This window comes from Lonchura striata, chromosome 1, assembly GCF_046129695.1.
Source record: "Lonchura striata isolate bLonStr1 chromosome 1, bLonStr1.mat, whole genome shotgun sequence".
NCBI classification, from domain to species: domain Eukaryota; kingdom Metazoa; phylum Chordata; class Aves; order Passeriformes; family Estrildidae; genus Lonchura; species Lonchura striata.
This window is the reverse complement of record NC_134603.1, coordinates 112370251-112388879: the sequence shown is the minus strand read 5'-3', so window position 1 is coordinate 112388879 and position 18629 is coordinate 112370251. Positions and strand designations below refer to the sequence as shown.

Genomic DNA, 18629 nt, shown 5'->3' with positions numbered 1-18629 from the left:
ACCTGTTGCTGTAAACGAACAAAGTTTATCAAATAGAAACAAAATAATTAATTTCTAACTTAGTTATTTTACATAGGAATGGTTATCTCCTGAGGTGGTATAAGCTCATGAAGAAGTAATAAATTTTTCCAATAAGAAAGACTATCATCACATTTACATAGGTTGAAGTATTCTCTTGAATATAAAAATCTGCTGCATGTAACTGCCTGAAATCAAATGTTTTACTTATACCCTCTTTTCCAAAGTAATCGTAGTTTAACAACAAGGCTTCATATCTGTATGAAAAGGAATCTGTACATAATCCAGTGCTTAACAAAATTTACAGAAACATCATGTAATTTCATCCATCAAGAACCCAATGCAAAATGTTAGTGCATTTTCCTCATAAATCAAAATTAAATCTAAACCTAAGATTTATGCTGTATCATGTTTTAGCACTGAGGAATTAATGATTCTTCACCTTATTAAGTTTTCTCAAAAAATTCATAGGCATTATGAAAAAATGCAAACCATCATAGCTGAAAGGGATTATTCTGTAACAACAAACACTATTGTAAAAACACCTTTTAAAATACTGAAAGAGAGAAAAAAAAAAAAAAAGCATGTTCCAGACAAACTGAGTGCAGAGAGCTCCATCTTCTGGTAGAACAAACAGGACTTTGCTCACAAAACACAAAGCTGATTTTATGTATCAGAGCTGTCTTGGATCCAGCTTCAGGACTCAGAGCCTGTAGGCCATTCTGCTAGGTGTAAACAGCAAAATAGAGATATTTAGGGCATGACCTTCTGCCCAGGGAACTCTCAAAGGGCCATTTTATCTGGATTTTCAACCAGCTTGTGCAGAGGAAGCTACAAAGTTACAGTAGGTAAACAAGTGGCCTGTCCCATACAAATGAAGATGTCAAGACAAATTAAATGAGGAATATTTAAGAGGTAACTATATTGAGACACTATTAACTTTTGTACCATTGAATCAAAATCCAAATTTGTTCTTATGCTGAAATAACAGCGAGGAGGCAGAGAGCTCAAAGTGACCAACAAATCTTTGCATTGTATACACATATTCTGGCACATACAGATTTATTAGGAAATTAATTTCAAAAAAGTTGGGAAATCTTTAGAGTACTGTTTGATCCAGACTGGCACAAAGTTAACACTTTAGTACAAAAGTGAAGCAAACCACTCTACTCCATCATTTTTTTTGCATGTTTCAAAAAAGGAGGGAACCTGGTTCCCTGCTGTTTGAGCAGGGAGCACTGGATTTAGGGCATTTCTTTAGCACAGGCTGTGGAAACAGGGATGGAATGGCAATCAGACTAAGGCATCCTTAGAGCAACAGATGGTGTTTTAAAGCATTAGAAGTTTATTGCTCAATAGAGAAGTTCCGCCTGCTTTAAAAGAGGGTAACAAAGGACCATTAGGAGACTTTTTTCTCCCTACTGTGTGATCATCTAGAATACAGGCTATGGATTTCACTTTTGCCAGTTTGTGCCACTAATTCCATTCTTGGGTGAAGTGAAATTATTGGAAACTATGTCACAAAATCCCACTAGGATCCACAGGACATGACAATGGCTTCATGCAGTGTCTAGATTTAGCAGAGTTCTTCCCTTTCAGGTGGCTAAAGGTGAGAGCTCTAATATCCAGTGCTACCTGTACTGAAAACGCCTGGCTGGCAGAATAGGGGGAATATAGATTAATCTGGATCTGATGCCTGGGTGAACCACTACAAAAAGAAGGAGATAAATTATAAAAAACCCAGCTGTAAAATGTGAACATAGTGCTCTCCTAAAGGTGCAACTGTGAATACTCAAAATCTCCAGGAATTCATACATCTGCACCAGGAGCATGGCTTTTGTTAGGTTTCTTAAACAACAAAATTATTTTCTGAATACCTGATTTTCCAAAATTTTAATTTATTTTGCCTTTGGAAACAGAAAGAGTGGAAAACTGAACAAAGACAGGTATGCTTTGGATAGGGTGTTCTTCTGGCTGAGATCACTTTCTCATATGTTTATAACAATTGAGCATAGATGCAAAAAGATTCCAAGTATTAAACATGGCTTCAACATAAGTTTATGCAGACTAGGATCCCCAAATTAAAATTCAGCATTTTAACACCATAGAAAGCAACTACTGACAGCTTTTCTTAAAAAAAATAATTACTGTGAAAATATTCATGCCATTTGAAAATAAAATATATTTAAATATGCATCAATACCTTAGTTCTAGAAGGATTACAAAATTTATTGCTTTTCTGTACAATGATAACTTTTTAGAAGCATGTGTAGTAATGCTGCTAAAAACAACTCAAACATAATACATTCATGATGTGTTCTTGTGATTTTGGGCCTCTATTTGGAAAGCCCTCCATGTCATGGTTAAGGTCCAAGCATGAAGTACAAGAGTGCTGATCCTGTAATGCTGTGCACATTCAAAGCAATCGATCAGCGGGACTAACAAACGCAAGTACTGAAAGACCATTTTATGCACCCAATACTAGCAGGCAATTAAGTATACACTGGATCAAGTGTAGCCCTTCCAACTTCAAAATTAGAACATTCATAGCATTAAGTGCTTTGAGTGGCTGGTATTTCCTTTGTTTCTTTAAGGGAAACATGAAAGCCAGTGAATTAAAAAACCACAACAAACTAAACAAAAAGCCAATCCAAACAACCCCTCCTCCAAAACATACCCTCCTCCAAAACATATTCTGTACAGTTTTATAATATACTAGTTTTTTCACAGAACAAAAAACCCATATTGAGGTTACTAAGAATTTGTGCTGCAAAAATTACTTGTCCCAGATGATTTTAAGAACACTGTGTCCTGTAACTTCTCTACAATTGCACTTATGCTGAGAGTCTATACAAGTGATACACAGAACTCAACCTACTCCTGTGTATTAGCCTAGAACTGCTAGAACTGCAACTTTACAATCCTCCATAAAGTTAACTCTACTCACACACAGTATGTGGCCCCAACAGAATAACTGCAGACCATATGTCATATGTGTACTAACTTCTCCTGAAATGTTCAGAGCCATAATTGGGATAGAATGCACATTCATGGAGAAGAAGCTATTTTATAGACCAATGGCTACTACAGGTTTGAACATATGGACAAGAAAACACAAGGAACATAAGTTTTCCTTTTTTTAGTCAGAATGATTTCTGACTCTAACTCTCCCAAGAACAGAATGTCTATCACACTGGTTCTGAATACACTTGTTTTGGCTACAAGGCATTTTTGGCACCAGCAATGTTTGCTCTCCTGAGCCGGGAAGTTAAAGTAAGCACCTGGGCTCATTTTGAGCAGCACTCTGTGCACATAAAATGGCAATATGAATAGTACTTGTAAGTACTGTGACAGAGAACATACCCAGTGCAAAAAAGGCAAGATACAAACCTTGAAGCATACAATCCACTGAAGCAGAAACCTGCCCAACAGACTAAGATGATCTACACCTGCTGGGAAGGTCCTTGTGGGCACTGTATTACTAAAGACTTTTTGCTCTGAGGCTGGAAGACCCGTAGCTCTAGACTGGCACACCTTATGGCCTGCCAACAGCAAGTGTAAGAAGATACCTTGTGGCTTTTACAGACCTCTTGAATGAGATTTTTCCACAATGGAGCTATCCTGGATTACAAGCAAAGGCACTATTGCTAGAGACTGTATGAAAGATTTTTCTTCCCTTCCCTTTTTATTTACTTCCACATTCTCTAGCAAGAGTTTATTCTGTATGTTACCAACCGGAACCAATTCCTAACTGGAATCAGGCAAGCAATGATATTGTAACCTTGTGCTCATAATGGGCTCATGATGAGGTGCCACATGTCCATACATACCCCTACCTGCCTTGAATTTCCTACAGAGAAATCTAGAAGAATGAATCCTGAGAAGCAACGAGAAGCAATGGCTGCAAAATATTTAAATACAAAATAAATTCATAAGCTAAACATGCACCTGCTTCTCCCAGAAGATTCTTCAGTGGGCAGATTGTGGATCCTAAGAAGTACTGCTCCCTTAGTAAGTGCCTATCCTGAAAAAATCCACAATCATCTCCTCCTTGTATAATGCCTCACAAATTACTTCAACAAAAAGCAGAAACAGTGTCTTTACTGCATTTAAACAACATAACTAATAATGATATCGTAGCTCATGGATACTCCTAAATCCTATGCAACAGGATAATTTGAAAGAAGGCAAAAGACTGGGAAATTAAAGTTTTCAGAGCACTTTTTCATTCTACACAAAGTTATTAATTTTGACCCATTTATTTCTGTAACATATTAAAATGACTCAGCAAATAATACCAGGTAAAATAAGACTGCTAGAGCAATTTCATAGATTTTATCTACTTTGTCAATTTATAAGGTGGGAAATTTGCTTAAAACCCTTATCTAAATAGACTTTTCCCAGGAAAAGTCAGCAGTAGCCTGTAAATAACCTGTTCATAAACAGTGACCTTTATTCAAATCATAATGGAGACAGAAAATGGAAGGAAATACTAGACTTTTTTACCAGTTTGTAAACACAGAGCAGGCCTACTTTTATTGCTCCACTTGAAAGAAAGAACTCTTTCAAATTATGACCCAGAATTGTTAAGAGTAATTTGTTCTTTAAAAAAAAATCCCAACAAGAAACTAAACTATATCCTTATTTATGTTTAGCCCATGACAATGAGTCTTTTACTTTTTTGACATGTTCCTGTGTTGAACACTCTTACAATTAGAAAATTTTTAAAAATGTAACCCAAGCAACATGTTTTTTCACATTTACTCTACTCTGAGTACCCGAAGAATTGCTTGTTCCCTTCCTCTCTACAGCAATGCATTTTAAAATTAATAATATATTTTGTTGAATCTTTTATTCCCTAGATCCTAAAAATGTCAGTTTTTTCAATCTTTGATTATTTCAGTCCATGTTTCTTATATCTCCAGCTTTTCTTGCTGGTTGTTACTCAGACTCTTCAAAATTATAAAAACCTGGATAATATCCAAAATGATACACAACTGCCTGAAGAGACATTATTTATTTTCATATTAATATTAAAAAATATATAAATGTTCTTTCTGGGATCTCATAGAACAAGGACAACTTTTGCCAATGGAAAGGGAAGTTGAAGGATTTGGATGTTGAAGCACCGGAACCAGCTGCCCAGGGAAGTGGTTGGGTCACTACCCCAGGAGGCATTTAAAAGATCTGTAGATATGGCAGTTAGGGACATGGTTTAGTGGTGGACTTGGCAGTGCTGGGTTAATGCCTGGGCTCAATGATCTCAGAGGTCTTTTTCAGCATTAATGATTCTATGATTTGAAGTTTAATCTTAATATGACTGACTATAGAAAGTAGCTTATATTCAGCAGCTGACAGCATTGAACTGAACTCATTGCAGTGAGAGCTGAAGATACTCTGCATGTCATGATAATAACAGAAATATTATTGTTTAGCCCTGAGACAATCTAATCTTCCAAAGACAAGCCAAATATTAAATTATGATTTATCCCAGAAAAAGGAGAGGGAAGGAAGTGTCTTCATTTAAAGTAGTTATACAAACACAAGAAGTCTGGAAAAAAAAGGAGTTCTGGCAATTTTCTGATTCTGGACTAAATATAATTCTTTATCAGAGGCAAATCTTAATGAAGACTGTGTAGCTTATTAAAACAAAAACCCCCAAAACCCAAGAACAAGAGAGAAATCACACAAACCCAAAACACATCTATAGAGTTGAGAATCTGTAATCTTGTGCAATAATAGACTGCTAGTGTCAGTTCAGAGTATCTACGTCTTAATAGGGTATAAATAGGAAGGACGGGTTTAATAGTGTGGTGGAGATAGAGTAAGGGAAATGTTATTGTAACTGCATAAAAATATTCCCTTAATTCTTTATCTCAGAAGGACTTTAAATACATGTAGCCGTATCTGAGGCTAAGTGAATTAAACTGTCAGAATTTCTTTGGTGGTTTTCAAGGCAAAGGCAAGGTGAAGGCACCTTTAGTGCACCAATCATTTAGTCTTTTTTTTTTTTCCTGAAGTACAAACATCTAAAACATGGCATCACCTCTTATGAACGGTCAGAAGAGTATCTGCACTACAGTAATACAAAATATATGTAATCTGTACATTACACACACTTAACAGTGCATACTAAATACACACACAGGTTGAATACATGCCACACAAAGGTTTGTGAATGAACCACTTCCTTTTAGCAGCCTTCTCTTATCAAAGTAGAGTAAAAATTGACCACAGATGCTGTTACTGAAAAACAAATTAAAATATTATAAAAGAAACAATTTTTGAGCCAATGTTAGAATGGTTATGTTCTAACCACTGCACGCACTATCGTGCAGATGCTACACACAAAGCAATATTATGGATGCTGTTCTGAAGAGACGTGAGAATGGCCCAGTAATCAAAATCCTGTAAAGATGTCAGTTTTACTGGACTTAATGAGTTTCCCTCACCAGACCCCTCATCATCGTCAGTCGCGGACTCCTGCATCTCCTCTGTGAAAGCCTGAGATGGGCGGGGGTTATTCTTGTTCTCTGAAACAGTCACTTGTGCTTGTGACCTCTCACCTGAGGTCTCTGTGTGCTGAACTGGCGTCGAGGTAGTTAGGCCCTTGTAAGAAATGTCACCTGTCTCATCTTCCTCATAGTCATTAAGGCAGTACACTTCATCCAGGTCCAGGTCTAGGGTCCTGAAGCCCTTAGTGACAACCCCAGGCCTCGGGTCCAGGATCCCACCCAAGTGAGGCTGAGCCAGCTGCTGCCAGTGGTGCAAAGTGGCAGAACCTTGAAAGGGAACAGAAAGACAACCAAAATCAATTAGTAAGCAATCCAGGAGCTAAAAGACAAAGTCCCACTTCATTTATCCAGAAGACCAAAAGTTTGGGAGCTCCAAACCTTTAATGTTTCTGGGTTCAATGTGTCTAGGGAGACATGCTATAGCACAAAACTGCTTCACCTATGCTTCAGCATTTCCACACCAGTGTGTAATAAACTGATCAAATCAGCACCTATGCAAAGCCAGGTGGTGAGAAGCAGCACACTTGTGCATGTGCACATCCCCTCCCTGTAAATATCCCCATCCTCTTCAATTCACAGGATTAAGCAGGAGTAGAAAGAATTTACATTGTAACAGTTCATCTGAGCACCATCACAGAAAGCTCTAAGAGGAACATACATCACATATTCATTCCCACATTAAGCTCAAACTATGACAAGTGATGAAAACATGCCAGAATTTTCTACCAGTGGCTAATGGGAGGACAGTAGTCACACAGACTGCACAGCAATTCGAGCTTGGTACCATACGTTAGAGAACCCCATCAACTTCAGGCACGTGTAAGCAGATGCACAACTCTGAACTACTCGTCAAGGCTAAATACCTGTGTTGGGCCCTAGGCTACAAGAATTCAACTACTACATAACTAAATGCTACTGTACCTGTAGCTTCATCCTTGGCAGAGAAATGTTTTGAAACAGGAGGTGCATTTTACAGAGAAGAGCATTCAAATATTCAAGGTTTAATATAAGACAGTCAGAAATAACAGTGGATCATGAAAAATTCATATATACCCTGAGATGGACCCAGTGAAATCAAGGGAGAATTTATTTTATTCCTCAAGTAGGAATTAAACACTGGGGCCTGCATTTTCCTGTGTGCCCACCAACACTGTGTTGAAAAATGTGACTAAAAATCACACATGTCCTATGACACAAAAAAACCCCATCCTTCTTTTCACCTCTGCCTGCAAATCAGAGCCGTTTTTGCAGTCTTATTCCTGTTTCCTCTCTGCAAAGCAGAAGACCCACTCATTCAACAAGCCGACACACAAATGTCTCACCCATATTCAAAGTCCAAGAATATTCAATTTGTTACATGGGGTATGTAAAAGCTTAAACAACTGTAATAACTAGAGAAGGGGTGGGTCTCATATGCATTTTCAATCTGAGAAAAATCCTATGGAATGAGAAAAATTGCCATTTCACATAATGCACTTGAGGAAGCTTAATGTAAATAGGAAGTGAACAGGGAAAAAAATTTTCTCTAGAATGACTGGAAACAATGGGTGGCATTTTAGTTAAGCCTATCTCACTTTCTAAGATCTGTAACTTTTTAGCTCAGAATAAATGGATCTGCTAGATTATTTTGGTTAATGACCCTATCTATATTTTTTTGCCTTTATTTAAATTAGTCTAGATGGATTAGAAAAAATTTGTACCCTCAAGACTCAAGAAATAGAAACTATTACAACCCCCAAATGGGAGAAGAGACATCCTTATAACTTGTATTTCTTCTGAATTGTCACAAAGGCCAAACTTTTGCTTTTATATAAAAGGAATACCCCAGAATGTGAAGAAGTTATAGATATTGTCAAGCCTTTACCTAGGAGCAGAGGTTTTCTGTCAGTCTACCCCAAGAATCAAAGAACAAAAGTAGCTTTGGCAAATATAACCTTTTTCACCTTCAAGCAAACCAAAACTTATACTTAAACTCAGCAGAATACAAACACTTCATTTTCAATATATATCTCATACTTTTCCATTGAAAATATAGTTACCAAAATATCTGCATTTTGAGCTTTAATATTTCTATTGAAACGACAGAAATCAAAATGGCCTTAGGTCCATCACAAACAAGAGCATATCTAAACCCAATCTTCATCTCCTAAAATGTGTGCAAGGGAGATTAATTTCCTATACAGAAAATGAAGAACAAATGTACAAGGGAATCCAACAATTGTAAATCCCCAGTATAAAGAGACAGCTGCAGAAGTCGAAAGAAGAGGGAAATAAAACACTTCTTTGGCCTACATTCAGTCCCAGGTTCTTAGCCAATGGTTTTGTAAATTACCAGAAACAGCTGGCATGAGGAAATTACTGTGTAACAGTGGCATATGCCACTAAAAGAAGAAGGAATATAAGAACAAAATAAGAATATGAATGGAGTAAATGTTCTTCATCTATTCCTGATATCTCTGCATGATTGCACATAGGCTTGGAGGATCAGAGAAAGCTTAGAAATTCACAGTGTGTTGCTCCCACAATTGCAGTAAAATGGGTGAAGACATAGCCAGCCCAAGTTTTTAGTTTTCCTACAGATAGTGCTGTTTTGTGCTTATGACACAACAAGTCACAGGTGCATAGTTTAAAAAAAAACAAAACAAAACCAAACCAAAAAACCCTACTGGTCTATAACTAAAAGAAGTCACATCAAGCAATTCCTCTATTTGACTAAAATAAAGCATATCTTGATTTTTAAAGGTGCAAAACATACATTTCTTAGTGCTTCTGTCACTTCTTTTTCTGGGGGATTTAAAAGGTTGCTTTAAAGGAGCAGAGTCATTGAGCTATAGTAAATTTATTATAGAACTATTTTTTTTTTCTGTTTTATGACATGAGCACCCAAAACAGTAATAAACCAAAGACACAACTACTTATAGCAGCCTGCATGTACAGCAGACTGTTTTTTCCCAGTACTCTGAAAGCATCCATGAACGTGAAAGAAAACCTAAGGCTCATGAAATATTCAGAAAATAAACCAAGCTGAAATAAAAAACGAAATCATTAAGATATTTAGTTAATAAAAGTTAACAACCAAAACTTATGAAACAGGCAGACACAAACATGCTACAAATAAGATCTAAAACCAAACATGGGAAGTACTTTAAAACATGCAATCATTTCAAGAGAGAAATGACCCAGTGAAAATATTGAACAAAACCAGGGAAAAAAAACAAACCCAGACAGATAGAAAGATGATAAAGACTTTAAGAGTTTATTGGAAGACAAAAGCAGATATAATGGGATGGTGACAGAAATCTATTACAGTGGTAGCAACCAGAAACTGAAACAAAGTGGGATCATCCTTTCTCTCACGTGGTACAAGAACTTTTATGACTATGTAAAAGCAGCCATGAAAACAAACTATTAAAATCTGCTCGACAGTATGGGTTTGTGCGCTGTGGCTCTAGTTTAATTTGAATAAGTAGATACAGTACATCACTTTCTTCAGGGCATAAGAACGCTTGTGTTTGCTTCTGAGTATGTGTCATGCTATATGCTCCTTATAAATGAAATAAATTTGTTCTGAACAGATGAAAAAAAAGGAACTTCTGCAATTAAAATACACACAATGCAATGTAATACAAGAGTTATGTTAAAGGAATAGAGAGAGAGAGAAGCCAAAGCTAAATGATGTTACCTAGTTTATCTGTGAAGTACTACAGGGAAACTTCATTTGGTTTAAAACCTGAAGGAAATGACTCAACTAACTTCCAACTACAACCTGAAAGAACTGAAGAAAGCCAGGCATATTACACTGCATTTGTTTGACAGCTTTTTTTAAACAGTCTATTGAAATTAACTTTGAAATACAGCTCTAGCCCTGACTACCATCAATCTTACCTTTTACTGAGACAACGTATGAAGGAAGTTTGACTTTAAAAAACCCCACCTATTTCACACATGAAACACAAAGCCATAGTGAATCATGTGATCACTCAACCCATTAAGTCCAGAGATAATTTTGAATCACTACAACAGTCTTATTAGACGAACTGGACTAACTGAAGTAGGTAATAGCCTTTCCAGACACTAATTTACAGAACTCTTGCTGTTTAGATTTCATAGACTTATCAAACTTCCTTTTCCAATTATGAAATGGTAACATTTAGGTCGGGTGTAAAGCTGCACTACTGATGTGCACATGTGGCCTGTAATATTTATTTTATTGCTTTGGCTGGGATTGTTTCCTAACACTTTTAAGGCTTGTGGAAGAATATAGTAGTTAGAATATCTCAAACCAACAGCGCGGAGTACTGTCTCTAAAGTAAAAAGAGTATGTATTGCAAAGATTTCCTGCTTTCTGGTGATGGATTAGGGACCACAAAGAGTCACTAATAATAACAGATAAAGGCCGAGGCCCTTTGTTATCACCTTCTAGTGGTTTCACAATCTGAAGCTTTTCTGGCAGGTAGGAGCGACTGCTGATAGACATTCCTGAATATCCAGTGAATTCTGAAAATCTGGAGTGAGTTCCCAGTGACATGATGCTCTCTGTGGGGGTAACGGAACCACTGTGGAGTTCTCCCTTTTCTGCCAGTTCCCGCAACTTCCTTTCCTGCTCTTCCTCAAAGAACTTGCGCTCCGAGAGATAATTCTCCCGCCTGAGGGAGAGCCTACGCAGGGCAGTCTCTAGGTCACTGGAGCCTGGAGTCCCTGGAGTTCCAGGCTTCTTCATCCTGTCTTCATTTCTAAAACATTAAGGAGGACACAGAAAAACAAAAGACAAAAACAAAACAAACAAAAAAAAAAAAAAAAAAGGTGGGAGGGGAAAAAAACCCACATTCTTAGAAATCATATGACAGTTTTGAGACACTAACTAATACCTTTACATTACTGTGTCGGGAACAAGTTGCTCCTCATCTGAAGAGCTCAAAGGCAAACACCAGTCTTTTGTTTCTCTTTTGTAGTAAAAATTTTGAGTCCTAGCTCCTGCCTGGAAACTCCTGGTTGCAAACCTGCACTTTTCTTAAGAGCTTCCTCCTACAAAGAGGTGAGCATTGTCTACTTGTTGTGTGTCTCTCACAGTTATGTAAACTCAGGTAAGCAGGCCCCATGTTAAAGGGCCAATGCTGTAAGAACACCACACTGAGTCACAAGAGTCTATTATACTAATATACTCTATTATACTGACAAGCATACATTGTTTTCAAGTATTAAGGTATTTTAATGAAAAGTATATACAGCATATAGTGTGGAGCTGTACAGGGGAAGAGACAAGTAGCTAAAAAAGCAAAGTACTGATTGGTTTCATTCATGTTTTTGTATTAGGTAACCTACAGATGCACTCTTTATTCATTTTTAGGATCAAAACAGTTAACTGTAGCTACATCTGGAATCAGAACTCCCTGGCATTTATGTAACATGGTGAAAATCTAATTATTTTACATGTTGACACATAAAAACAAAGGGTGGTTTTACATCATCTGGGGACATTGCATCTCAGAACAGGTCTGAGTTGCAGACAGATTGATACACAGTACTTTCTAAAAGCTTTCTTTTTTAAATAAACTTGAGTGCCCAAAAACTATAAGCACAAAATAGATTTTGAAGATGTATGCCACTGTGATAACTACACTACATAAGACAAAAGGAGGAAAACAGGAACACTGCCTTTATGTCAGAAACTAAGCAAAAGCAGATTCCAGTACTCTGGTACTGACCCGTTGTCCGAGGACTCTGTCTCTAAGATGATGCTATTGGTCTTGTTGTCAATCATAATGTTAGAGATATCTCCCCCATAGAAACTGGAACGTGGAGTGCTGACACAGCTAGAAATAACCGAGTTCATAGCAGAGGACTGGTTAGAGCCTGGGATGTTCATTGGTGATGGAGTCATGGATCTCTGCTTGACAACTTGATTGACATTTCTCACCGTCTCAAAGACCCGCTTCTGATGGCTGTAAAACACACACACAATTAATAATCACTGAGAAGGAACAGAGAAACAGCTAACAGCTTATTAACAGCCCTTCCTATTCACAGGTCTATCAAACACTTTGGTTTTATATATAGTTTTGTAAAGTAGTATGCATAGGGTCCCATACTAGCTACAGTCTGGCCATTACGTTCAAATGTCAACATCATTCTTCCATCACCTTAGAATAGTTTTGACAGAACATTTGACAATCATATGCATTCACCCTTTAAAATATTAATAAAAAATAAGTGAAATAGCATTTCAGTACATCAGCTAAAAGTGCCATAAAGCCATTATGCAAAATCAAGATTTTAAAAACCAGAATTGACCTCCATTCAACTCTTAACTATGAACTGACTAATCCATTTTAAAAGAGAGTTTGAGTTTACTCTCCTGAGTATCTCCATGCAAGCAAGTCTTGTATCTTTTCTCTCTGAAATCAATTTCCAATCCCCTTAAATAGTACTTTTAAAAGAAGGAAAAAGATGCCAGAAATATAATAAACCAAGACTTGAGAGAGAGGCTGTCAGGGCTAGAAACCTAATATTTGACCCACTTCTACAGTTCATTCTTTATCACCACTGTCTATATACCATAAAAAATATTTTTCACCTGGTTCAAGACTGACATCAGATGATGCTTCAGCAGAAATTTCTTGACAAAATAAAATTACCCTACATCATGCTGCAGTAGTGCCACCACTGCTTTGTTTTACAGGTCAACAATGGCTGAACACAAGGATAGCAGATTCCTTCTATCTGAAAGGTAACCATGCCAGGTTGTAACAGTGACTACATGTCTTAGGCTATTTAATGTCATTTAAATTTCTTTCCTTCTGTCCATGGGTGCTCAACAGTTGCACCCTTTGTCTGGAGGCTCCAGATCTGTAGCTGTATATCTTTTTGAGGCTGAATCTAAGAGTATTTATCAATAAACAGTCCCATGGAGCTTGCAGTTACTATCACTGCACAAATAAATAAAAAATAAAACCAAGATAAGTCACGCAACCAAAAAAAAAAAAAAAAAGTATCCTCTGGTACAGGCAAAGTAAATAAGAGATTTTAAAGAAGTTAAACTAGCTTTAAGTTAGATTATTCTGGAATGATGAAAGGATTTTATGGGGTTTGAGCATGCTCACAACTTTCTGATCTTACATTTTTATAACCAACATTTCACCCTTTAAGAGCCTCATTTGTAGTTCTTGGCTTAGGCTCAGAAAAGGTAAGTGTATGCATCAGGCATTTTGTAAATGCAATTAGAAGGTTTCTGGCAAGTGCCTACTGTACCTTCCCTGACTATCCTGTTTTGTAAACTCTGTTTCTGTAACAGACCCTGTAAACTGGATTAACTTATTTCGAATTAAACAATCCATGCTTTGTACAAATCTGTGAGATAAACCTATTGGAGTACACATGCAACTGGCATCAGCGAGGCCCTTTCTGCCAAGCTGTATCTATCTATAGCTTTGGGGCTGTCGCAAGCACTTAACTTGTTTCAAACTACTCTCTTGTTTAATTCAACAGAACTTCAGCACAGGTGTAATGGGCATCACACTAAGTACCCAACCATTCCAAACCCCTTACTGCCCTGATGTTCTTCCTTAAAATCCAGATTAGATCAACCTGGTAACTTATGTTATAAAACTCACCAAGAACTTGAACTCCTCCTCTAATCGGTAACTGAAGAAATCTAGCATGGTAACACACAAGAAAACCAACCTTTTCTCATTCTCAGCACTTACCAATGAGGAAAGAAGTTTACAAGACAAGGCAAAGCCAGTATATAGGTGTTTTTTTTAGCAGCTTTAGGAGAAAATAAAAACACCCCAAAAACTAGGCAGTTTGTTTTCCTTTCTCTCTATCATTCACATTCAGCTAGAAATATTTCTTTCTAAATATCTAGCTCAACTGTTCCCTGTTTTTTCCTTTCTCATCAAACAATTAAATTCAGATATAACCAATCAGTTAGGAACCAATTCTTTTCAGTCTTACGCCAAGTCAGGAGAGTCGGGTTCATCCAAATGCAGTTCTTTCCTCATTGACCCTTCTATCTCTGCTGCCAAAGAATCCTGTTAAAAATAAGCACAAAAGAGAAACAAATATCATAACATTAATAGGTTGGCAGCACAGAAAATAATATATTGCTTATACAAAATAATAAATAATAAAGAGTATTTCTAGAAGAAAAAAAGTAAGGTTTAAATATGAAAAAAAAATGGAAAACTAATGTAGCTATTTGAAACACAGACAAAATATGGCTTAGCTTCCTTTTTCTGCAGTATGTACTACATGATGATACATAATATCTGCCAAGGAACCTTAAAAAAGCATTGTAGGCAACAACATGATCCAGCTACCCAGACTGAATTTCACACTCAGTAACACTCACCTTTCATGTATAAAGGTTTGGTCTTTATGTTCTCATTTAAAATATACATAAAACCCACAGTATTATCCACCCATCCACAAAACTGACATGATTCTTGGCATAAAGCACTTTATCCTTTCTCCATGAAGTTAGAGGGAACAGGCCATCAATTTTCCATAGCTGGTCACTAAGTTTTACTGCTGGATGTAGGGTCTAAGTGTCAAACATTAAAAAAACCTAAATGATCTTTTGTTGCATGATTCAACATTTGAAAATCATTTTCACAAAAAGCACAGAAACCTGTATCAGCACAAGCATACTTTTCACAGCTTTCAGCTGTATTTGTGCAAGCACAATTTGTATTATTTTTGCAAGCACAACTCATATCATTAAACATCTGTACTTTAATTTGGCCTGTGTTCAGCCTCAGAAGAGAGCACAAAAAGCAAGCTAAGCTTTTGTTGGCAATTTACTTCTTGTGAGCACAAATAAAATGTGCTCTTCTTCTGCAGTAAGACAAGACAAGGCAGGTCAGGTTTTGCTGCTTGATTACATTAATGTATTTCAGAAGAAGCCACTGATACCATTGCCTTCAGAAGTAATCTAACTATTCTAGAGATACACAGGCAAGCAGAGCAAGTCACTGCACACATTCTTATCCACTCTTTTTTCCTCAGTTCACTGAGGGTACTGCATATTCCCTGAGCTTTAAATTTCATAATTGCAGGAAATCAGGTAAAAAAAGTTGGTAACATAAGTGAAACCACCATAACTTGTTGCCATTATACAGATTAGCAGCTAACATTCCTTTAATGAACCACTGAATTTTCAGTCACCATACAACAAGAAGTTATGTTTCTAACCCTGATCAAAGGTTTAGACTGAAGAACTAAAATGTATATCATAAATTAATTACTAGAAAGATGTCATGTCTGGAAACCATTGTTATGTTATTAGGAATTTATATCTCCAAGAATATTGAAGATAAACAGGAAAATTCTAATGAACATCAGCCACCACAGTTCAGGAGATGCCTAACAAAGATGTATAGAACTGTGTAAGGACCTGTTAATGCTACCCAGGTCTCGCAGCATGAGGACAGACAGCTGCAGGTTGTATATAACACTGCAGCAGGGCTGCACAGCACCACTGTTTCAGAACCAGGTATGCAAAACTGATCACTCAGGTATCCTTTAAGACTATGCAAATACACATTTCACCCATGCTTATGTCAAACCTAGCATCCTATCCCTGAAGCTGTAAGTCAGATGCAAACACACTTCTTTGCTTGATGGGTGCAGGTTTTTCCTTAAGTCTTCTTACCATAGGGAAGAGACCAAGGGAGTGGTACCGACGCGATATAGCATTTGGCATTGTCTTGTTCCTAAGGTTTTTCAGCTCTTCCTGAGCCTCATGAAGCATTTCCATGCACTCTGCATACTTGTCTTCCAGCTCTCGCAACTGTAACATAGAGAAAACAGTCCAAGACCTTATGGGGTGCACTATTACCACAAAAATTCTGCCAATTCTTTTAATACTGGTAAGCAATAATGGTGGAGGGAAGAATATCCCACGTTAAAGGAATCCATCTCCAACAACTGAGTATCACTGGAGGATCATTAATAACATGGATTAGTGATGGGAAGGCAGGCAGGGAGGGTAACAATGCAGAAGGAACTGTTTGCTCCATTTTCTTCCTTTCCTTCCATGTGAAGCCATTGTCAAGGAGAAGATACAGAGCTAAAAAAGTATCTTTAGTCTGATCAGGTTTAGTGCTTAATCACTGCCATGATGACCATAGTGCAAACACCATGGTCTGAGGACAAGACATTCCACAATGGTCCAAAGGACTTAGGAATTTTAAAGCCAGGACTTTCATGCATACATACATATACATATATAGCTTTCAACAGCCTAAGACCATGTCTTGTTTTTAGCTTTCTCAGGAAAGACATCTTCTGTAATCACTCTGTCTGCAGATGTTTGTGTAACCTCACAGCTTTTGGGTTCATCAGCTACTTCAACTAAGTTTGGCAAAGGGACAAAAGTCTGAAACACCACATTCTTACAACTTTCATAAAAATCAGCTATTTGGTTTAGAAAAAGAGATCTGGTTCATTTTCTTTCCCAGGAAAGCAATGGTGATGCATGAACCCAGTCTTTGGTGAGCACCACAGTTACAGAAGGTCCACCCACTGGAAAAGCTTCTCTGGCCACTCTCACCTTCATCACCAAGTAGTGCAAGTACAAGACAAATCCTAAAGGGATAAAGCTCTATTCATTCCAACTTGTCCATTTCTTTTCATGCAAATGTAGCACCCATAAGACAACCAGAATAGTGGACTGCCTTATGTTTATACACTGAACAAACAGAGCATCAATGAGTTCTTCCATGCTATCTCACTAGTCAAAATAGGCTGAAATTACCAGCCTAGAGAAGTCAGCTTCTAAAGGCATTCCTGTACAGCCCGTAAGTCTCTGTGTTTCAAAATGTGTGTCATTTGAAGGAGCAGAGAATAGGAAAGAAAAGGCTTTGAACTCTACTAGGAACATAAATGTTCCTTCATTGCATATACACAGGCAAAACTATTTACTATTTCTGATCCAACTCAGACTAAGCCTCTCATGGCAATGTGAACAGTCATTGCTTAGCTACTAAATTATTGTATTACTAAGTAATGTACTCACCTCCGCTGTGAGCTGTCTCTGGGCATCTTTAGCTGCTCCCAGATGCTGGACAAGTTCCTCATTTTCAACTGCACACTAAAATAGGCCAAATATATTAGAAAGACTGTGATGTTTTGTTCTGTGATATTTGTATCATATACTACAGGTAAGTAGGACCATTGTAACTTTTCTCACTTCTCCTCTGCAGCAATATTAATCTACACATTAGTTTAAAAACGTTTAAAATGTTAACACAAGAACACACAAGCATTAGAATGCACCTTGCTAAAAGAACCTCCAAACAAGTATGTGCCCACTGAAATACTTGCACTGACACTCATGTCTCACCGACATAGCTCAGAGCAGAGTTTTGTATCTAGTATTTTAAATAATTTTAACTATTGCATTTGAGAAACTATATATGCATGTCTTAATAAATTGATACTTTCTAGTCAAGTATGCCAGATATTAAACACCAAACAAGGTCATCCACACAAGAAAGGTGGAATATTTCCTTTAGGCTCTAGTACAGAAAGAATTTTAATCTGTCCTCCAGTTACATTAGTAGCAAATAACAACAGTAGTCTCTCAATTGGATTGCTTACAGCTTTTGCCTTTTTCTGCAGGTCAACTATCTGAGAGAGAAGATGAGTGATTTCTTCTTGCTGTCGGGCAGCATCTTCAGTTTTCTTTGCTAGCTCTTCGGAGATATTGGCAATCTGGATGTTTGCATCCCCTTTAAGATAAGTAATTACAATTAACATCACAAACCCAAAATTGGGAAAGTAAGCATAAAGATGCTCTTTTGGAACATCACTTGCTTCAGCAGAATTCTACCCCCAGTTCACACAAAGGTATTTTTGCAAAACAGTAGGACACAAAACCAGAAAGGCATGAAGTGCTCATGCTGCAAAAGAGACTGAATACTTTCAATGCAAATCTGTTTTTAAATGAAAAAGATTTAGCCAACATTTTCTGCTATGAAATTTCAGGCAGAATTTTTCTCCTCATAACCATTTATAAAAGGAAAATAATTACCACAGGAAAACATGACTGACTGATCTGTTTTAGTTTTTTTTTTTTAACTGACCTATCTCAAA

General features: G+C 37.1%; 1 protein-coding gene across 4 annotated transcripts in view; it reads right to left on the bottom strand.

Moving 5' to 3' along the window:
- The window catches only part of TRAK1 (trafficking kinesin protein 1), a 101718-nt gene that overhangs the window by 9118 nt on the left and 73971 nt on the right, over nt 1-18629 (bottom strand). For 2 of the 4 annotated variants that reach the window (XM_021531283.2, XM_031503901.2), the window contains 7 exons: nt 18135-18265; nt 17551-17625; nt 16186-16323; nt 14487-14563; nt 12239-12475; nt 10950-11266; nt 6585-6800 (listed from right to left, as the gene is read on the bottom strand). In XM_021531283.2, the coding sequence (XP_021386958.2) occupies nt 6585-6800; nt 10950-11266; nt 12239-12475; nt 14487-14563; nt 16186-16323; nt 17551-17625; nt 18135-18265 (1191 nt within the window). Of the gene's footprint in view, nt 1-1899; nt 6801-10949; nt 11267-12238; nt 12476-14486; nt 14564-16185; nt 16324-17550; nt 17626-18134; nt 18266-18629 lie in introns of those variants that run through there. The other 2 variants (XM_021531281.2, XM_031503900.2) reach the window with 2 other exon arrangements.